The 16,737-nt window shown below is 39.8% G+C and overlaps 1 protein-coding gene across 2 annotated transcripts in view; it reads right to left on the reverse strand.

Annotated features, from left to right (window-relative positions):
• The window catches only part of LOC136883518 (F-box/LRR-repeat protein fbxl-1), a 58,910-nt gene that overhangs the window by 12,561 nt on the left and 29,612 nt on the right, over positions 1-16,737 (reverse strand). For both annotated transcript variants that reach the window (XM_068229751.1, XM_067155882.2), the window contains one exon: positions 12,599-13,437. In XM_068229751.1, the coding sequence (XP_068085852.1) occupies positions 12,599-13,437 (839 nt within the window). The remainder of the gene's footprint in view (positions 1-12,598; positions 13,438-16,737) is intronic.

Raw genomic sequence — 16,737 nt, forward strand, 5'->3', positions numbered from 1 at the left:
TAGTTCCCCTTAAGTGGAGTTTCCAAAAACAAATCGCCTATGTTTCTTTACCTTTACAGGAGACTAGCAGTTTCCCACTGGCTCCGCCCGCAATGTATGAAGTAGGTCTATGGTGTTGTTCGTTACTATCCTCACGGATGTATTTGCAAAGTTTCGAGTTAATGAAATAAAGCACATGATCTGCTGTGGTAATAGAATGTAATATTGTGCCAACAAAACACTTAAAAATACATTACACAAAGAAATTGAATTAAACCTTTCTTGGAACAACACTATGCGCCGAACTGTTAAAAAGTCCTCAAAGATCTTTGGAGACAAATGTACTCATAACTTTCCTCAGAATCAACCAATTTAAGTAGTTATTACTTAAAAATAAAGCGCTTGATCCACTGAGTGTTTTTAGACCAAAACGAACTGCGTACCTCAATTAAAACGAAAGATATGATTGCTTCAATGAGAAAAAATGTTGAAATGAGAAGTCAAACTGAATGTGCACTCATAACTTTCCTCAGAATCAACAAATTTGAATAGTTAAGAGCTGAAATGAAAGATCTTGATCCACTGGGTGTTCTTAGGCCAAAACGAACTCCGTGCCTCAATTAGAACTAAAGATATGATTGCTTAAAAGACAAAAAAAATCGAAAAAATCAAATAATCTGAGGAAGGCGGAAGTTAAGTGATTTATAGTACCCGATGACAAATCTGTGCATGAATACCTTTCAGTTAAAAAAAAAGAATGAAGGAAATCGACCAGATAGAATGGTTGAGTTTAGTTTTCATACATTTTTTAATATACAGATTCCAAATACCAATTTTTAAGTCTATAACATTTTACGTTTCTGAGATATACTGTAGATATAGTCTTTCAAAAAATTCACCCCATTTGTCACTCCTGTTTAAGAGGCGGCCGGAGCTGGAACGGCCGGCCACCAGCTCAGTAGTAGTTGTAACATGGGTCAAAAGATTGTAAGAGTTTTTATAAGGAAACGGAACAAGGTAAAATTATTTTGTTTTTATAGCGCACGGTAGTCTGTGATACACTTTTCATTAGTGTAAAAGCATTTCAAAAAGAAATGCAAATATAGTTATAAAATGGTAGTTAAAACAAAGAATCTCCATATGAAATTGAGCTCTGAACCGCGGTTTTCCTAAACTTATTTTAAGTCAAGATGGTGTTCAAATTAGAAGCAAACTATACCGTAGGGAAGTTTATTTTTTTCTCTAAGGGGCTACTTTAACATACTTCAAAATTAGGGATTCTTTATATATTTAATCGTGATTTTAATAAAGCTCTGCTTATTGACTTAGGAGTGTTGGCCGAATTCTAGTGCTGGTAGTTCAGCCAGTTTCCGTCAGATGCCGCAGCGTCACAAAGTCTTGTCCTTGAAGAGGGACGATGACAGATTAGCTGTTACCCATGCAGGGATGTGGTGAGTGAGATCTTCAGCTGCTATCAGTCGCTTGCTCACCCTTGCTTCATAACAAGCGGCAGTGGACACGCTGACAATACTTTGTTACTCGCTAGTTGTGGTATGACCTTTCAATAGCACGTTATATTTTGTCGTGTTTTATTATGCCATATCTTTTTGCCGAGTGCAGTGGAATGGCAAAATGCTTAATGTGTAATAAGACATTAAACTTCATTAAAAATTTTAACACTGGGCGCGTTGGCCGTGCGGTTAGAGGCGCATGGCTGCGAGCTTGCACCTGGGAGATAGTGGGTTTGAATCCCACTGCCGGCAGCCCTGAAGATGGTTTTACGTTGTTTCCCATTTTCACACCAGGCAAATGCTGGGGCTGTACCTTAATTAAGGCCGCGGCCGCTTCCTTCCAACTCCTAGGCCTTTCCTATCCCATCATCGCCATAAGACCTATCTGTGTCGGTGCGACGTAAAACCACTAGCAAAAAAATTTTCATTGACATTATTCTTTAAAACACAAATACGTTGGTGAAGAACACCATGAAATTGCAAATGAACTTATAACAGCTGCCTTATCTGAGTACGTGTTATCCGACTTCATTGAATTGTCTTTGTTATATTAGTGATGCAATGATGCTTACTATTCAAATTAAGACAATTAACTTATTTTCATTGGTAATTGTAGGTCGGAGGTGAATTGTCAGTTCGAATAAGCTACAACATATCTCACTAAAAGAATGGCTAAATGGCGTAACGTTACAGAAAGAGATGCAGTAACGGTTGAGAATCTGCATACTGAATAGTAGTTGCTACTAATGTTTCTGTATTATCTCTGTGTGTATACATTTATGAAACTATTTTATGGTTTAGTAGAATAAGAATAAATTGCTATAAATATATGTTGTTCCTCTTTCAGTTGTAGCCTATTACAATATGGGCAGTGGCGGTTCTAGATACATAAAAACCGAGCTCAATAGCTGCAGTCGCTGAAGTGCAGCCAGTATCCAGTATTCGGGAGATAGTAGGTGCGAACCCCACTGTCGGCAGCCCTGAAGATGTTTTTCCGTGGTTTCCCATTTTCACACCAGGCAAATGCCGGGGCTGTACCTTAATTAAGGCAACGGCCACTTCCTTCCCACTCCTAGCCCTTCCCTGTCCCATCGTCGCCATAAGACCTATCTGTGTCGGTGCGACGTAAAGCAAAAAAACTTAAAATGGGGCTGTTTGAAATTGAAAGTCTTAGTAACGGAATTCAAAAGAACAGTAACCATGTTTATGAAAATACAATGGGCAACATTAGCACAACCATTAGCATGTTTATTTCAAATGCGTTATATCTGTAAATTATCAATTTCTTTATTAATCAAGGAATTTTAAAATAATTATTTCACAAAAACTGAGCCCCCCCCCCGCCTCAGGATATGGGCTGAAATCTACGTTTGTTACTAGTGTGCACGGAAACTCACCACTGCACTGCTTGCCTTGCTCTCGATACAAGGCTTGCAAAGTATATAGGAAATAATTTTAAAATTTTACTTCCACCTATTCAATACAATACAAGATATTGACATCCAACTTAAAACATTTTTCAGAAGTTTGAAGTTGAATGTCAATATCTTGTATTGTATTGAATAGGTGGAAGTAAAATTTTAAAATGATTTCCTATATACTTAGCGAAATTTTCAATACGGACAGAAAGATGATTTTCATCACTTGTAACAAGGCTTGCAGGCGGACCTCCCTTGTTTCTGCATTACAACCCTCCTTGAGGCTCTGTGCATGTGTCTATCTGTCCCATTACAGCTGGGACAGATAGAACGCAACCATTGTTGAAAGAAACAGTTACAAGAATACAACAGTTTTTCAGTTGCAGTGTGGTGGTGATGGTGGTGCTTATTGTTTGCGTTTTATTTGCTAGGGGCTTTACATCGTGATTATTGTTTTAAGAGGAAGTACAAATAGGCAACCATCTGCTATATAACTCTAATCAGAGAGAAAAAATGGAAGGGATCCGACACTTCAAAAAATGAAAGTATCGGCCTAGGAAAGGCAAGGGCCATGAAGGGCGTGAAAATGAAAGACTCCATAGGCTTCCTAACGTAATACCGTCAGGGTCGGAAAAGAACAAGAGTTGATCACATGTGGTCGGATAGGATAGATGACAGAAGAATATATCGTCTACTGCAGCTGGTTATTCAAGGGAAGATACAAGGCAAAAGAAGACCAGGAAGAAGGCGCATTCCTTGGATTGATAATTTGAAAACTTGGTTCAAATGTTCCACTACTGAGCAACATCCAAAGCAAGAATCTCTATGATGGTAGCCGATCTTCTGAAAGGAGATGAACCAAGCTCGATAGCTGCAGTCGCTTAAGTGCCGCCAGTATCCAGTATTCGGGAGATAGTAGGTTCGAACCCCACTGTCGGCTGCCTGTGGGTGGGGGTGGTAGAATAACACCCATGGTATCCCTTGCCTGTCGTAAGAGGGGACTAATAGGGGGCCCAGGCGTTCTGTACTTTGGAGCGTGGGCTGGCGACCACGGGGCCCTTAGCTGAATCCTGGCATTGCTTCCACTTACTTGTGCCAGGCTCCTCACGTTCATCTATCCTATCCGATCTCCCTTGTTCTACTCTTGTTCTCTTCTGACCCCGACGCTATTAGGTTTGCGAGGGCTAGGGAGTCTTTCATTTTCACGGCCTTCGTGGCCCTCGTCTTCCTTTGACCGATATCTTCATTTTTAGAAGTGTCGGATCCCTTCAATTTTTCTCTCTGATTAGTGTTAATAGAGGATGGTTGCCTAGTTGTACTTCCTCTTAAAACAATAATCACCACCATCCCACTGACGGCAGCCCTGAAAATGGTTTTCCGTGGTTTTCCATTTTCACACCAGGCAAATGCTAGGGCTGTACCTTAATTGAATCGATTATTTCTTAAACCAGTTAAGCACCAAGTCTGTCATTTTTGGGAAAATGAAAAAACTGTCTAGCATCAGACAAAATGTTATGGTAGGGGTTTTAATATTTTAGCTTGAAAGAATTATATCTCTTAACAATTTCTATCTAAGGAAAAACATTTTGTGCTTATTAACTATGCTGTAAAAAAAAAAAACAATTTTTTTTCACTGAACTGGTTTCTGAAATAAACGAGTGTTGCAAACATATTTTTATGGGATAATTCTTTAATTTTGAAGGGATTTTGTCATAAACCCCATATTTGTTAAAGAAATATATATTTTAATAGGTTTAGACTGTATTGCTGATACAAAAGGATGAAATCCGCAATGCCTGCTCATCATGACATTGGTAATCAGTCGTCATAAACAAACTCCAGAGCACATTCTGTCTCTGTAGTAGGCCATTGTAAAATGCTGTCATAAAAGTGTTCATATTCCATCAGGTAAAGTTTTAAGGCATTTAGTTCACGTATCTTCTTGATATTGATGGGCATCTAAAACAAACAGTAAAAAAGAATAATGTAGGGCTCAGACCACGTACTTCCTTGTCTGAGTAGGAAATGTAACCTTCACCTTTTACCCTTGCATTCCGAATAATATTACGCATGCGAGTTTGTTTGTCTACCACTCCTCGTTTCCTTTTTAGATACAGGTTCGTCTTCTGAAATTTTTTTTTTCTTGTGGCTTTACGTCGCACCGACACAGATAGGTCTTATAGCGACGACGGGATAGGAAAGGCCTCGGAGTTGGAAGGAAGCGTCCGTGGCCCCAATTAAGTTTCAGCCCCAGCATTTGTCTGGTGTGAAAATGGGAAACCACGGAAAACCATCTTCAGGGCTGCCCACAGTGGGATTCGAACCTGCTTCTGAATTTTCAGACATATCACTAAGAATATAAAAAACACTGCACTAAACAAAAGAAACACTTTTTGAATCAGTTGTTCACAAAACTAGGAACATGCGATTCCAGAAACACAACAATGACAACAAAAACAGATGAACAGCTGGTTATTCTGGATTCAGAACAGCAGCGCCAACCGGAAAAGTACCCGCAGTTTACCGCAGAAACCAACCAAGTGGTGTCACTTAACTTGTTTCTGAACTAAATACGAAATTCAACGTGATGCCTGACCATTATAGGATGATGTTTATTGACTGGTTTCAGCAACAAATGTGCGTACACCCTCTTAGTAACATATTCTGCCATTAACTCATTTTTCCATTTTTTGGCACTTGACCGCTTCCTTCCCACTCCTAGCCCTTTCCTGTCCCATCGTCGCCATAAGACCTATCTGTGTCGGTGCGACGTAAATCAACTAGCAAAAAAAGAGATGACACTTGAAGAAGCAGGATATATGAAAGTGAGGAGGCCGGCACAAGTAATTGGAAATAAAGCTAGGACTCAGCTAAGGGCTCCGTGGTCACCAACCCAGACTCCCAAGTTCAAGCCCACAGGGCACGCTTTAGTCGCCTCTTACGACAGGCAGGGGATACTGTGGGTGTTATTTTACTACCCCCACCTACAGAGGGAAGTTGCAGTGCCCCTCAGCTGTTGCGTTCTTTACCAGCATCGTTTCAAAGTTTCATAACGGGTAGGTATACAAAAAAGTCTTTTACAATCCTTGTATTTCTTCGAAATGGGGTTTTCCAACGTAAATAAAATAACTCACAGGTCAGATAGGTCATTCCGATGAGCAGCGTTGCTGTTGGCTAAAGCGCCTGACGTCACTGAGAGCGAGAATGAAGTGGTATTTTTTTGAGCTTAGTAATTACTCTAATTACACTCCAATCAAGTCATGAAATACAGAATTAATGGATATTTAGATGCTGTAAAATTTATTATTTAAAACTTATACGAAAAGATGCGACTCCAAATCCATCTTTGTAAAGACAAAGAGACTCTCACAGCGGCTAGAAGGTTGGAACGCAGGCCTTCTGCCCCTTGGCAGGTTCGATCCTGGCTCAGTGTGGTGGTATTGGAAGGTCGACACGTTAAAGAACTCTTGCGGAACAACATTCCGGCACCTCTGCGTCTCCGAAAAAAAGTTATTTGATTGAATTCAAATTTTAACACAATATGCAATGGGATGTTTTATACATCTATATATATAAAATAAGAGTTTTGTCTGTACATTGCTCAGAATTTGAAAAGAATGATATTTCTGTATCGGTCATGTCCACAGTAACAAGGAAATGCATTTTTTTCTTTTCCGTAATTTCTGCCTGTCTGTCTGTCTGTCTGTACACGCATCACGAGAAAACGGCTGATGAGAATTTACTGAAAATCGGAATGTAAAGTCGGGTGATGAATCGCTACAATCTAGGCTATAAATTATTTTATTCACGCCGAGTGAAATGGTAGTTTAGGGGAAGGCCAGAAATTTAATTCTCAAATATTTATGTTATTATTAGCCGTGTCTTAATGAAAATCGGTATGCAAGGTCGGGGTAATAAGTCGATATAATCTAGGCCATAAATAATTGTATTCACGCTGAGAAAACTGGTAGTTTAGGGGAAGGCCTAAAATTTAATTGTCAAATATTTATTATATTAGTGGTCGTATCTTCGCGAAAATTGGTATCTAAAGTCGGGGAATAAGTCGCTATAATCGAGGCCATCAATAATTTTATTCACTCTGATTGAAATGGTAGTTTAGGGGAAGGCCTGACATGTAATCTATATACAGGGTGAAGCATAATTCGCGCACTCAGGCGTTGCAGTGCGACTCCTCACATGCCAGCAATAAAAAAATTTCGTCTTGCGAGTATATCCGGCAGAAAAACGACGTTGAAGAGTAACAATCTGGCAACACTGTAACCACATGTAGGGTAACTAACTCTGTCAGCAGATGTTAGTCGTACTGTACAGTTGGTGCAGTGGATAGAGTTTTGGGTTAGCATGCAGGAGGTCGAGTGGTCGATCCTGGGTTGAGGCGTGTTTTTTATTTCGTAAATGTAGTCCAGGTGGTATGGTATCTGGCATCTTAATCGTCAACAGCGATTGCAGCGGGTCCTCTAGAAACCATTTGCACTTACATACTACGATCCTAGAAATGGACGAACAATCGTTTTCATTGGTCAGCTTTGAAAGGCGCCCTTTCCACGTCGTGGGCGTGAATTTATTCGCACCACTTCATCTACTAGATGTGTAACCTGTTTGTTTCAGCTGTCTATTTCTTATTAGTCTAACCAGGTATTTGTTGTTTCAGCGTTACAAAATGTTGTAAATGTAGGATACATGTGACCTCAGAAACGGTGTCTTACTGTATTACAGTAGGTAATGTCACATGGAAATTAGCAAATAAAAAATGCTCCTCAACCCAGGATCGAACCATCGACCTCCTGCATGCCAACCAAAAACTCTACCCACTGCACCAACTGTACGGCACGACGAGAACATGCTGACAGCGGTAGTTACCCGACATATGGTTACAGTGTTGCCAGATTGCTGCTCTTCAACGTCCGTTTTCTACCGGATATACTCGCAAGACGAAATTTTGCAAGAGACATTTTTTTATTGCTAGCATGTGAGGAGTCGCGCTGCGACTCCCAAGTGCGCGAATTACGCTTCACCCTGTATAAAATAAGAGTTTTGTCTGTACATTGCTCAGAATTTGAAAAGAATGGTATTTCTGTATCTGTCATGTCCACAGTAACAATGAAATGCATTTTTACTTTTCCGTAATATCTGTCTGTCTGTCCGTCTGAGTGTATGTACACGCATCACGAGAAAACGGCTGAAGAGAATTTAGTAAAAATCTGTAGGTATGTGAAGTCGGGCGATGAACCACTACAATCTAGGCTATAAATTATTTTATTCACGCTGCGTAAAATGGTAGTTTAGGGGAAGGCCTGAAATGTAATTCTCAAATAAGTTATTTATTTATTTCTCAAATAAGGTTCTCAAGGGATACCTGGTAGGAAGGTATCGATAAATACTACATAACTAACATAATTTTAGTTATGTCGTAATTTAGTAGTAGTTATGTAAGAAGTTATTAAATTTCCGATCACTTATGTCTTATACATTGTTACCATACCGCATATAATCACAGAGATATTTAATGAATTTGGCTTTTTGTTACTAAGTCATATCAGCGCCGAGTCACGAGAAAATGGGTAAACAGAATTTAGTGAAAATAGGTATGTAAAGTCTGAGAATAAGTAACTACAATCTACAATATAAATAATTTTGTTAGACGCCCTAATATCACAGAGTCAAAAGAAAAGTAATGTGAAGGCATGCAATATAGAAAGCTCATAAACTTTATCAACAATAACATTACATTGACCATTGTTTGTTGTGATGTGCTTTTTGTCTTCTGTTTCCACTCATCCCCGATAGATAGGATTACTGCAGCGTACCGAGGTTTTTAAAATTTGATTTACGTCGCACCGACACAGGTAGGTCTATGGCGACGATGGGATAGGAAAGGAATAGGGGTGTGAAGGAAGCGGCCTAGGCTTTAATTAAGGTACAGTCTGGTGTGACTGGTGTGAATTAGGAAACCACGGAATACCATCTTCAGGGATGCCGGCAGTGGGGTTCGAATCCACTAACTCCCGGATAGAAGCTCACAGCTGCGCGCCTCTAACCACTCGGCCAACTCGCCTGGTCGTACCGAGTGTAACAGCCTGCCTGTATATTGGCGGGAAGTAGCTGGGGAGTTAGATAACTTTCTTCTTTAGCATGCCATTCCTCTGGTTTATACATTTTCTAATATTACTGGTACGTAATACATTGGTTCATCATAGCATTCGAGCTATTCAATCCCTACTCTGAGGCACTGGTTGGAATGAGTAGTGTGCATATTTAACGGAATAATGACAGAGGGGTGTTCACGGCAGACTGCGACCTGGTTATTCCAGCTCTGGAACTTTGGACTCTTAGATCGTCACCGTAGTACTGTTCGTTGAAAGTGAGCAGTTTTTCATTTCATCGAGTATTTTATATGATAACATTGCTTTCAATCGCTACATTCCTACTGACGTTTTTGTAATGACGCATGTTGAATTCAGTTAGGAAAACCACCAAGCCAGTCTTCCTTAGAAGCCCGTAGCGAAGCAGGGGTACATTGCTTTCAATCGCTACATTCCTACTGACGTTTTTGTAATGACCCATGTTTAATTCAGTTAGGAAAACCACCAAGCCAGTCTTTCTGAGAATCCCGTAGCGAAGCACGGGTACATCAGCTAGTTGTTTATATATTTCAGAACTGTTTGTTTCCAAGGGGAAAAAACTGTTATAAATTTGTAAGGCTCTTTTTTTACTCAGGGTTGTTGGAAAATTCTGTTCTTGGCCGCGTTACAATCTTTATCGTATTTCCAAAGTATCACTGTGTGACTAAAAAATGCGTAAATGAATTAACTTCTGTTATATCAGTTTGTATTTTCACTGGATAGAATTATATTATGTATCACTGACTGGCCGGTACAGGGAAAGACGTGAGGCGGGGACGGGGTTGATGCACTACTTCACTTCAACATCGGAAACAGTGTCCGGCGTGCTGGCCTTTGGTCACAGGGGTCCCGGGTTCGATTCTCGGCAGGATCGGGAATTTTAACCATAATTGGTTAATTTCTCTGGCATGAGGGCTGGGTGTATGCGTCGTCTCCATCATCATTTCATCCTCATCACGACGCGCATGTCACCTACGTGCGTCAAATCAAAAGACCTGCATCTGGCGAGCCAAACTTGTCTTCGGACACTCCCGGCACTAAAAGCCATACGCCATTTCATTCATTTTTGTCGGAAACAATACCTTATTTTGACTGTTTTGCTCAGCACTAACCCAGGCTCAATAATGTCAACACTGAAGCTCCGTGCAAGTACTGTATCACAACTTCCAGGCGACAGACTATCGCTTGCTCGGCCTTGGCCTTTCTTACTGACATCTATGCACCCGCGATGTAACTATCAGTGGAGTTAGCTGTCGACAGCAACGAGACTAGTGGCGATATTTTGAAATAAAATGTGGATTTAGAACTGACTCCGGCAGCCTCTTAACCCCCATTAATTAAGTTTTCCAAAAACAAAAAAATATGTCTCTTTATTTTTAAAGGAGATTCCAATTACCAATTTTCAGGTCTGTAATATCTTCAGTTTCTGAGATAAAAGTATCCTCATTAAAGGCATTCAACCCCTTTTCCACTCTTTTTCTATCTTCCTAGTGGGATTTTCCTAAAAATGTTTATTTTTAAAGGAGATTCTAAATACCAATTTTTAAATCTGTAAACTTTTAAGGTTTTGAGATTTAGATACACTCATTTTAAAAATTCACCCCCCCTTTTTGCCCCCTTAGCGACGGAATGTCCAAAAATCCTCCCTTAGCGAGCCACTACACTGTAATATAAATGTGTAATCAAAATTTCATTTCATTATGTCCAGTAGTTTTGGCTCGGCGATGATGAATCAGTCAGTCAGCCAGCCAGTCAGGACATGTTCTTTAATATATAGATAGATACACCACTCCAAATTGCTTTCCATTTATATATATTTTATCCTATTAGTCAAATCTGAATGGCATTGTGATATACAGTAAAACCTCGTTAATTCGAAGTCGTTGGGACTCAAAAATCGGACTTCGAATTACGTGATTTCGAATTAACCGCCAATTCGGAATTCAGAAGTACCAACCCTTGCCGCGTTACAAAATATTCTAACGCCCGTTACTGCATGCAGTTAACCTTGATTCACAGTTTATACCTTTCAAATGCCATGAAAAAAGAACTATTTCCAAAATGTATCCAAGAAGGTGCATTTACAGTATTCAAATAATGCACTCTGATATCTGATTGCTAAACATAACCTTACGCAACGAAAGAAAGGAAAAAAAAGCACGATTTGAAGACGAGGAGAAATCTATGCTGTCTCCCATGTGCAAGTGCTTTATTAATTGGATTACTATACTGTATGCATTTAGATGCCTTGTATTTACACAGAAAGTAACCGATGCCCTTAAAATCGAACTTTCCTATGACACTATCCTTGTACGATTTCCCGCCATGGCACTTTTCTCGTACTTCAGAAATGTAAACACTTGCCGCGTCACAAAGTATTGTAAGATCCATTAATACATGCAATCACCTCGATTCACAGTTTAAACCTTCCAAATGCCATGGAAAAAACTATTTCCGGAATGTATCCAACAAGGTGCATTTACAATGTTCAAATAATGCACTTGGATAAATCACTGACAAACATAACCTCACGCAACGAAAGAAAAAATATCGCACAATTCAAAGACGAGGATAAATTATGCCAGTTCCCCTGTGCAAATGCATTATTTTTTGGATTTCTGCACTGTTTGCATTTTTATTATAGATGCTTTGTACTGGCATGGAAAGTGCCCGACGCTCTTAAAACATTGTGGCTTATCGAACTTTCCTATGACGAGGGGATAAAGTATCTCGCTTCCATGTGCATTGCAACGCACTACTATGACCCCCATACCTCACACTTGTACGATTTCCCGGCTGGCAATTTCTTCTTTAAAACCATAAGACCGTTTGGGCTCGCATTAAAATAAAGCAATGCAGTTTCACCGGCAATGACAATATTGTTCGGTGCCTACGAATTTATTATATGAGCCACGTTTTTTCGTCAACTGTTGGTATCGCCAGTGTTCGCGGATTCTTTTTTCCCGCACATTGCCTGTTGCGTGATATTACGGCGTTCCTTAAAAGGTTGAATTCCGATTTCATTCAACTTAGCAATCATGAAGCGCACTGTAGACCCACCGAAGTGAGTGTAAGTGCGGAAGGTTACCCCTCCACGTTCCGGAAAGCGCGTTCTATCATGACGCGGAGCGGATAAATTTCGAGTTGAAATTACTCTAACATACTATTGTTTTAAAATGTAAAGGCAGTTTCGAATTAAAAGTCTGAATTTCGGTAATGGGGCCGACATTGTATTTCGAATTACGAATTATCCGCATTTCGAATTAAACAATTCAAATAACATGCAAAACTGTATCTCATGTTTCCGGGAACGAGAGTCTTCGAATTAGGCGGGATTTTGAATTAACCGATTTCGAATTATCGAGGTTCTACTGTATTACTATTACTCGGATGCAATGCTAGTGCAACTATCTCTATTTTTTCTGTGGAAGCAGAGCAAATTCTTAACAAGATTTAAATTTTCCCCACAGTTTTTCTTCCACACAGCATACAGAACATCATGGAAGAAAGTCAGCTATTATTCAACATAGGTATAGTTCATACAAACCTGGCGCAGCCTGAAACATTCAGCATTCGAAGATCCCGACATTTTGCTAGTTGCTCCATACAAGAATCGTCCAGATTGACGCAAGCCTGCAGTCGAAGCACACGCAGTTCCGGACAGCAATGAGCTATGCTGGCTGCCACTCGTGGACTGAAGTTCATGCAGTGGCTTAAGTCGAGTTCTACCAGCCCACGGAGGTTGCCATCAGCAAACAAGTTACACAACACATCTTTACTGGAGTCCACAAAGAGTCTCAGTGACAACGTTTTCAGATTCTTCATCTTGCCTATCTGAGGGAGAGAGCTTTTAAAACCGTCACAGACTCTTGACAGGAAATTCAGTTTTAATTCAGCAAGTTTTTCACACTTCAGAATGATGGAAAGCAGTTTGTCATAAACACCGCTAACAGAGAGCTGCTGGAGACTCCCAGCGTTATCCTCAATCAGCTTCTCCATTAAAGAAGAATTATAAACGGTCATAACCTCGAGGTGCTGTAAGGATTTAAAATTGATGTTCACAACATCTGTGTGCTCCGCTAAATACATTCCGTAATACTCTGTTGACCAGGAACATTTAAGCCGACTGAGCTTGGAGAAAGAGTTAGGACGAACTTGCGACATCATGTGGTACAGCGTCGTTGGGTGTACATTGAGGTACTCCAGGGAGGGGAGGCCCTTGCTAAAGAGTTCGATGTCTTCAAGGTCAGCATTGGGTGTGTTGCACGTTACCTTCATCACCTCTGGGCAGTGTCTGCACAGAGCAAGGATGATGGGATGAAAGTCGTGCATCTCGCTGAAGGAGAAGGACTTGAGGCGTGGCATCTTGGACAGCAATTTTACAATCTGAAACAGAATAACATGCCTCATTAGCCTGCCAAAGAAATCTATCTTACAATACCTTCACCACTACGCAAAGAAAATGCTGATTGTTTGAAAACTGAAATGTTAACATTTCAAGAATTTCCAAACAAGTATTGATGTTGTGTGTGGAAGATTGGAAAGGAAACATTTGAGTAGGGAGAAAGACTCAAGTCATTTCAGGTATGCATTGAGCACCAGGGAGATGGTGGTCATCGTGGAGCAGGTCAAGAGCGAGTGGGGAGTGTCAATGCTGACAAGACAAAGGTTAATCAAGCAGGCTCTGAGCTGGTGGACAGATATGTTCATTTCGATGCCAAGATAACAAGCAACAGGCGGCTGCTCGACGACACACAATGAGACTTTATTATATGTGATAAAATTCATTTTTGGGTCCGTATTGAAAGTAATTGTATATATAACACTAGTATGTTTTTATTGTTCTCCCACCTATTCAATACAATACAATCTTAAAAGTTAGGACTTTGTCCTTATCAAAATGTTAACATAAAATTAATACATTGGATGGTACATGTTTCGCCTATCAATAGTAGGCATCATCAGCCATTTTTTACCTTAGGAATAGATCAGGTACCTGATTGGGAATGACTTATGAATACTGTTACAAACTATGTGTTGTAAAATGAACAACTATTACAATATAAAATGTGGTATACTATTACTTAACAATATTTGTGTTAATATTTGAGTCTAGAAACATGACAATTATTTGAAGATTACAACATAGATGGTTGGTTCTTGATATTAAAAGATGTTACACTAAAGATAAAAATCAGAAAGCGCATTCCATTTAATTGTCAAATGGTGTGTTGTTAAAAACTTGAGGAAAGTTGAGCATTGGTAATGGTCGTTGGTTCTTGAAGTTAATACATGTTGATTTTCATTTATATGCTTACAAATTTTGAAGAATTTTCATATGGCCTGGTTCCTTTTAAGATAATATCAGTTGGAATGCTGGCCCCGTAGGCTATATTGAAGTTTGTGTAGACGTCATTAGGCCATCTTCTTTGATGTAGTATTTGTGGGAAAATACTGTGATAGGTGTGGGTCTTTGTTATTGAATGTGTTGAGGTGAGCGTACTAGTCTAAAGGAAACATTGTTGTCAATCGGTGGGTAGCCAAGTGTGTGATGAAATTCCCTTTGACCACTGAGATGTTAACTTATGTTGAGGGCTTTAGAGCAACAATAAAAACATACTAGTGTTATTTAAACACAATGAGAAGTCAAAGCTAGCCAAGACAGCTGAAAGACGGAGGACTGAAGTGATGGAAAGGTGGGTGAAGAATACCTTTATGCTAAGAGAGTTCAAGATCAAGAACAGATGTCAGATGTGAAGGAGGACTGGAGCTATACAGTGCAAGGTACAAGGAACAAACAGCTAGCAATCTCCTTGCATTAGCCTGGACTTCTCTTCTCAGTTATACAGGGTATCTACTGAGTTGCATTTTCAAATTTCCAGTATATTCAGTATTACTATCAGCAACATTCCAGTACCTAATGTTATGAATTTGTTTAAGTTCATTAGGAATAATTACACCCTTGATTTCAGGTTTGTAATTTTTTGCCAATTTTTTGTTAGTAAATTCAGTTAGCCTTGATTTTTTCAATACAAACAATTTTTTAACATTTTTTACAGGGTCTTCCTACTCCCCTCACAACCCTCCACTCCACCCAATGCTTTTAAATCTCTTTAATTAGAAAATGTACACAACTCTTGCTTTGGAAAGAAATTACCATCCCAATGAATACAAAATTGTTTGCAAGACAATTAAAACAATTACAAGACAAAAAGCTGACAAATTACCACTTTTATATAAATGAAAAAAATCATATTTATAGCTTCATACTATACAACTCCTCCCCTGCAAACCATGTGACCTTGCCGCGGTGGGGAGGCTTGCATGTTCCAATGAAGCAGATAGCCGAGCCGCAGCTGCAACCATATCGGATGGGTATCTGTTGAGAGACCAGACTAAGGAATGGTTTATCAAAAGGGGGTAGCACCCTTTCGGAAGTTGCAAGGGTGGCAGTCTAGATGATATGGCCTTGTAATAATACTCAGCATGGCTTAGCTGTGTTGATACTGCTACACGGCTGAAAGCAACGGGAAACTACAGCCGTAACTAACTCCCAAGGACATGCAGCTCTCTGTATGAATGATGTACTGATGATGGCTTCCTCCCAGGTAAAATATTCCGGAGGTAAACTAGTCCCCCATTCTGATCTCCGGGTGGGGACTACACTGACGTTCTGCAAGTCGGAGCATGGAATGTTAGAAGTTTGAAGCGTTGTGGTAGGTTAGAGAATCTGAAAAGGGAGATGGATAGACTAAAGTTAGATGTTTAGTTGGTATAAGTGAAGAACGTTGGCAGGAAGAACAGGATTTTTGGTCAGGCGACTACCAAATTTTCAACACAAAATCAAACAGGGGAAATGCAGGAGTTGGTTTAATAATGACTAAGAAAATAGGGCAGCGATTAAGCTACTACAACCAGCATAGTAAAAGAGTTATCGTCGTCAAGATAGACACCAAACCAATGACCACCATAATAGTGCAGGTCTATATGCCTACTAGTTCAGCGGATGATAGGGAAATCGAAAGAATATATGAAGAGATAGAAGATTTAATACAATATGTAAAAGGTGACTAGAATCTAATTAGGATGGGAGATTGGAATGCAGTGGTAGGCCAAGGAAGAGAAGGTAATACAGTAGGAGAATTCGGATTGGGACAAAGGAACGAAAGAGGAAGTAGGCTGGTTGAATTCTGCACTTGCCAATACTTGGTTCGAACACCACAAACGACGACTGTATATGTGGATGAGACCTGGAGACACTGGAAGGTATCAAATATACTTCATTATTATTAGGCAGAGATTCAGAAACCAGGTGTTGGATTGCAAAACTTTCCCAGGAGCCGACGTTGACTCTGACCACAACTTGGTCATGAAATGCCATCTGAAGTTGAAGAAATTGAAGAAAGGAAAGAATGCAAAAAGATGGGATCTAGATAATTTGAAAGAAAAGAGTGTGAGAGATTGTTTCAAGGAACATGTTGCACAAGGGCTAAATGAAAAGGCTGAAGGAAACACAATACAGGAAGAGTGGACAGTCGTGTAAAATGAAGTCAGTAGGGCTGCTGAAGAAATGTTAGGAAGGAAGAAAAGATCAACTAAGAATCAGTGGATAACTCAGGAGATAGTAGACCTGATTGATGAACGAAGAAAATACAAGAATGCTAGAAATGAAGAAGGCAGAAAAGA

This window comes from Anabrus simplex, chromosome 11, assembly GCF_040414725.1.
Source record: "Anabrus simplex isolate iqAnaSimp1 chromosome 11, ASM4041472v1, whole genome shotgun sequence".
NCBI classification, from domain to species: domain Eukaryota; kingdom Metazoa; phylum Arthropoda; class Insecta; order Orthoptera; family Tettigoniidae; genus Anabrus; species Anabrus simplex.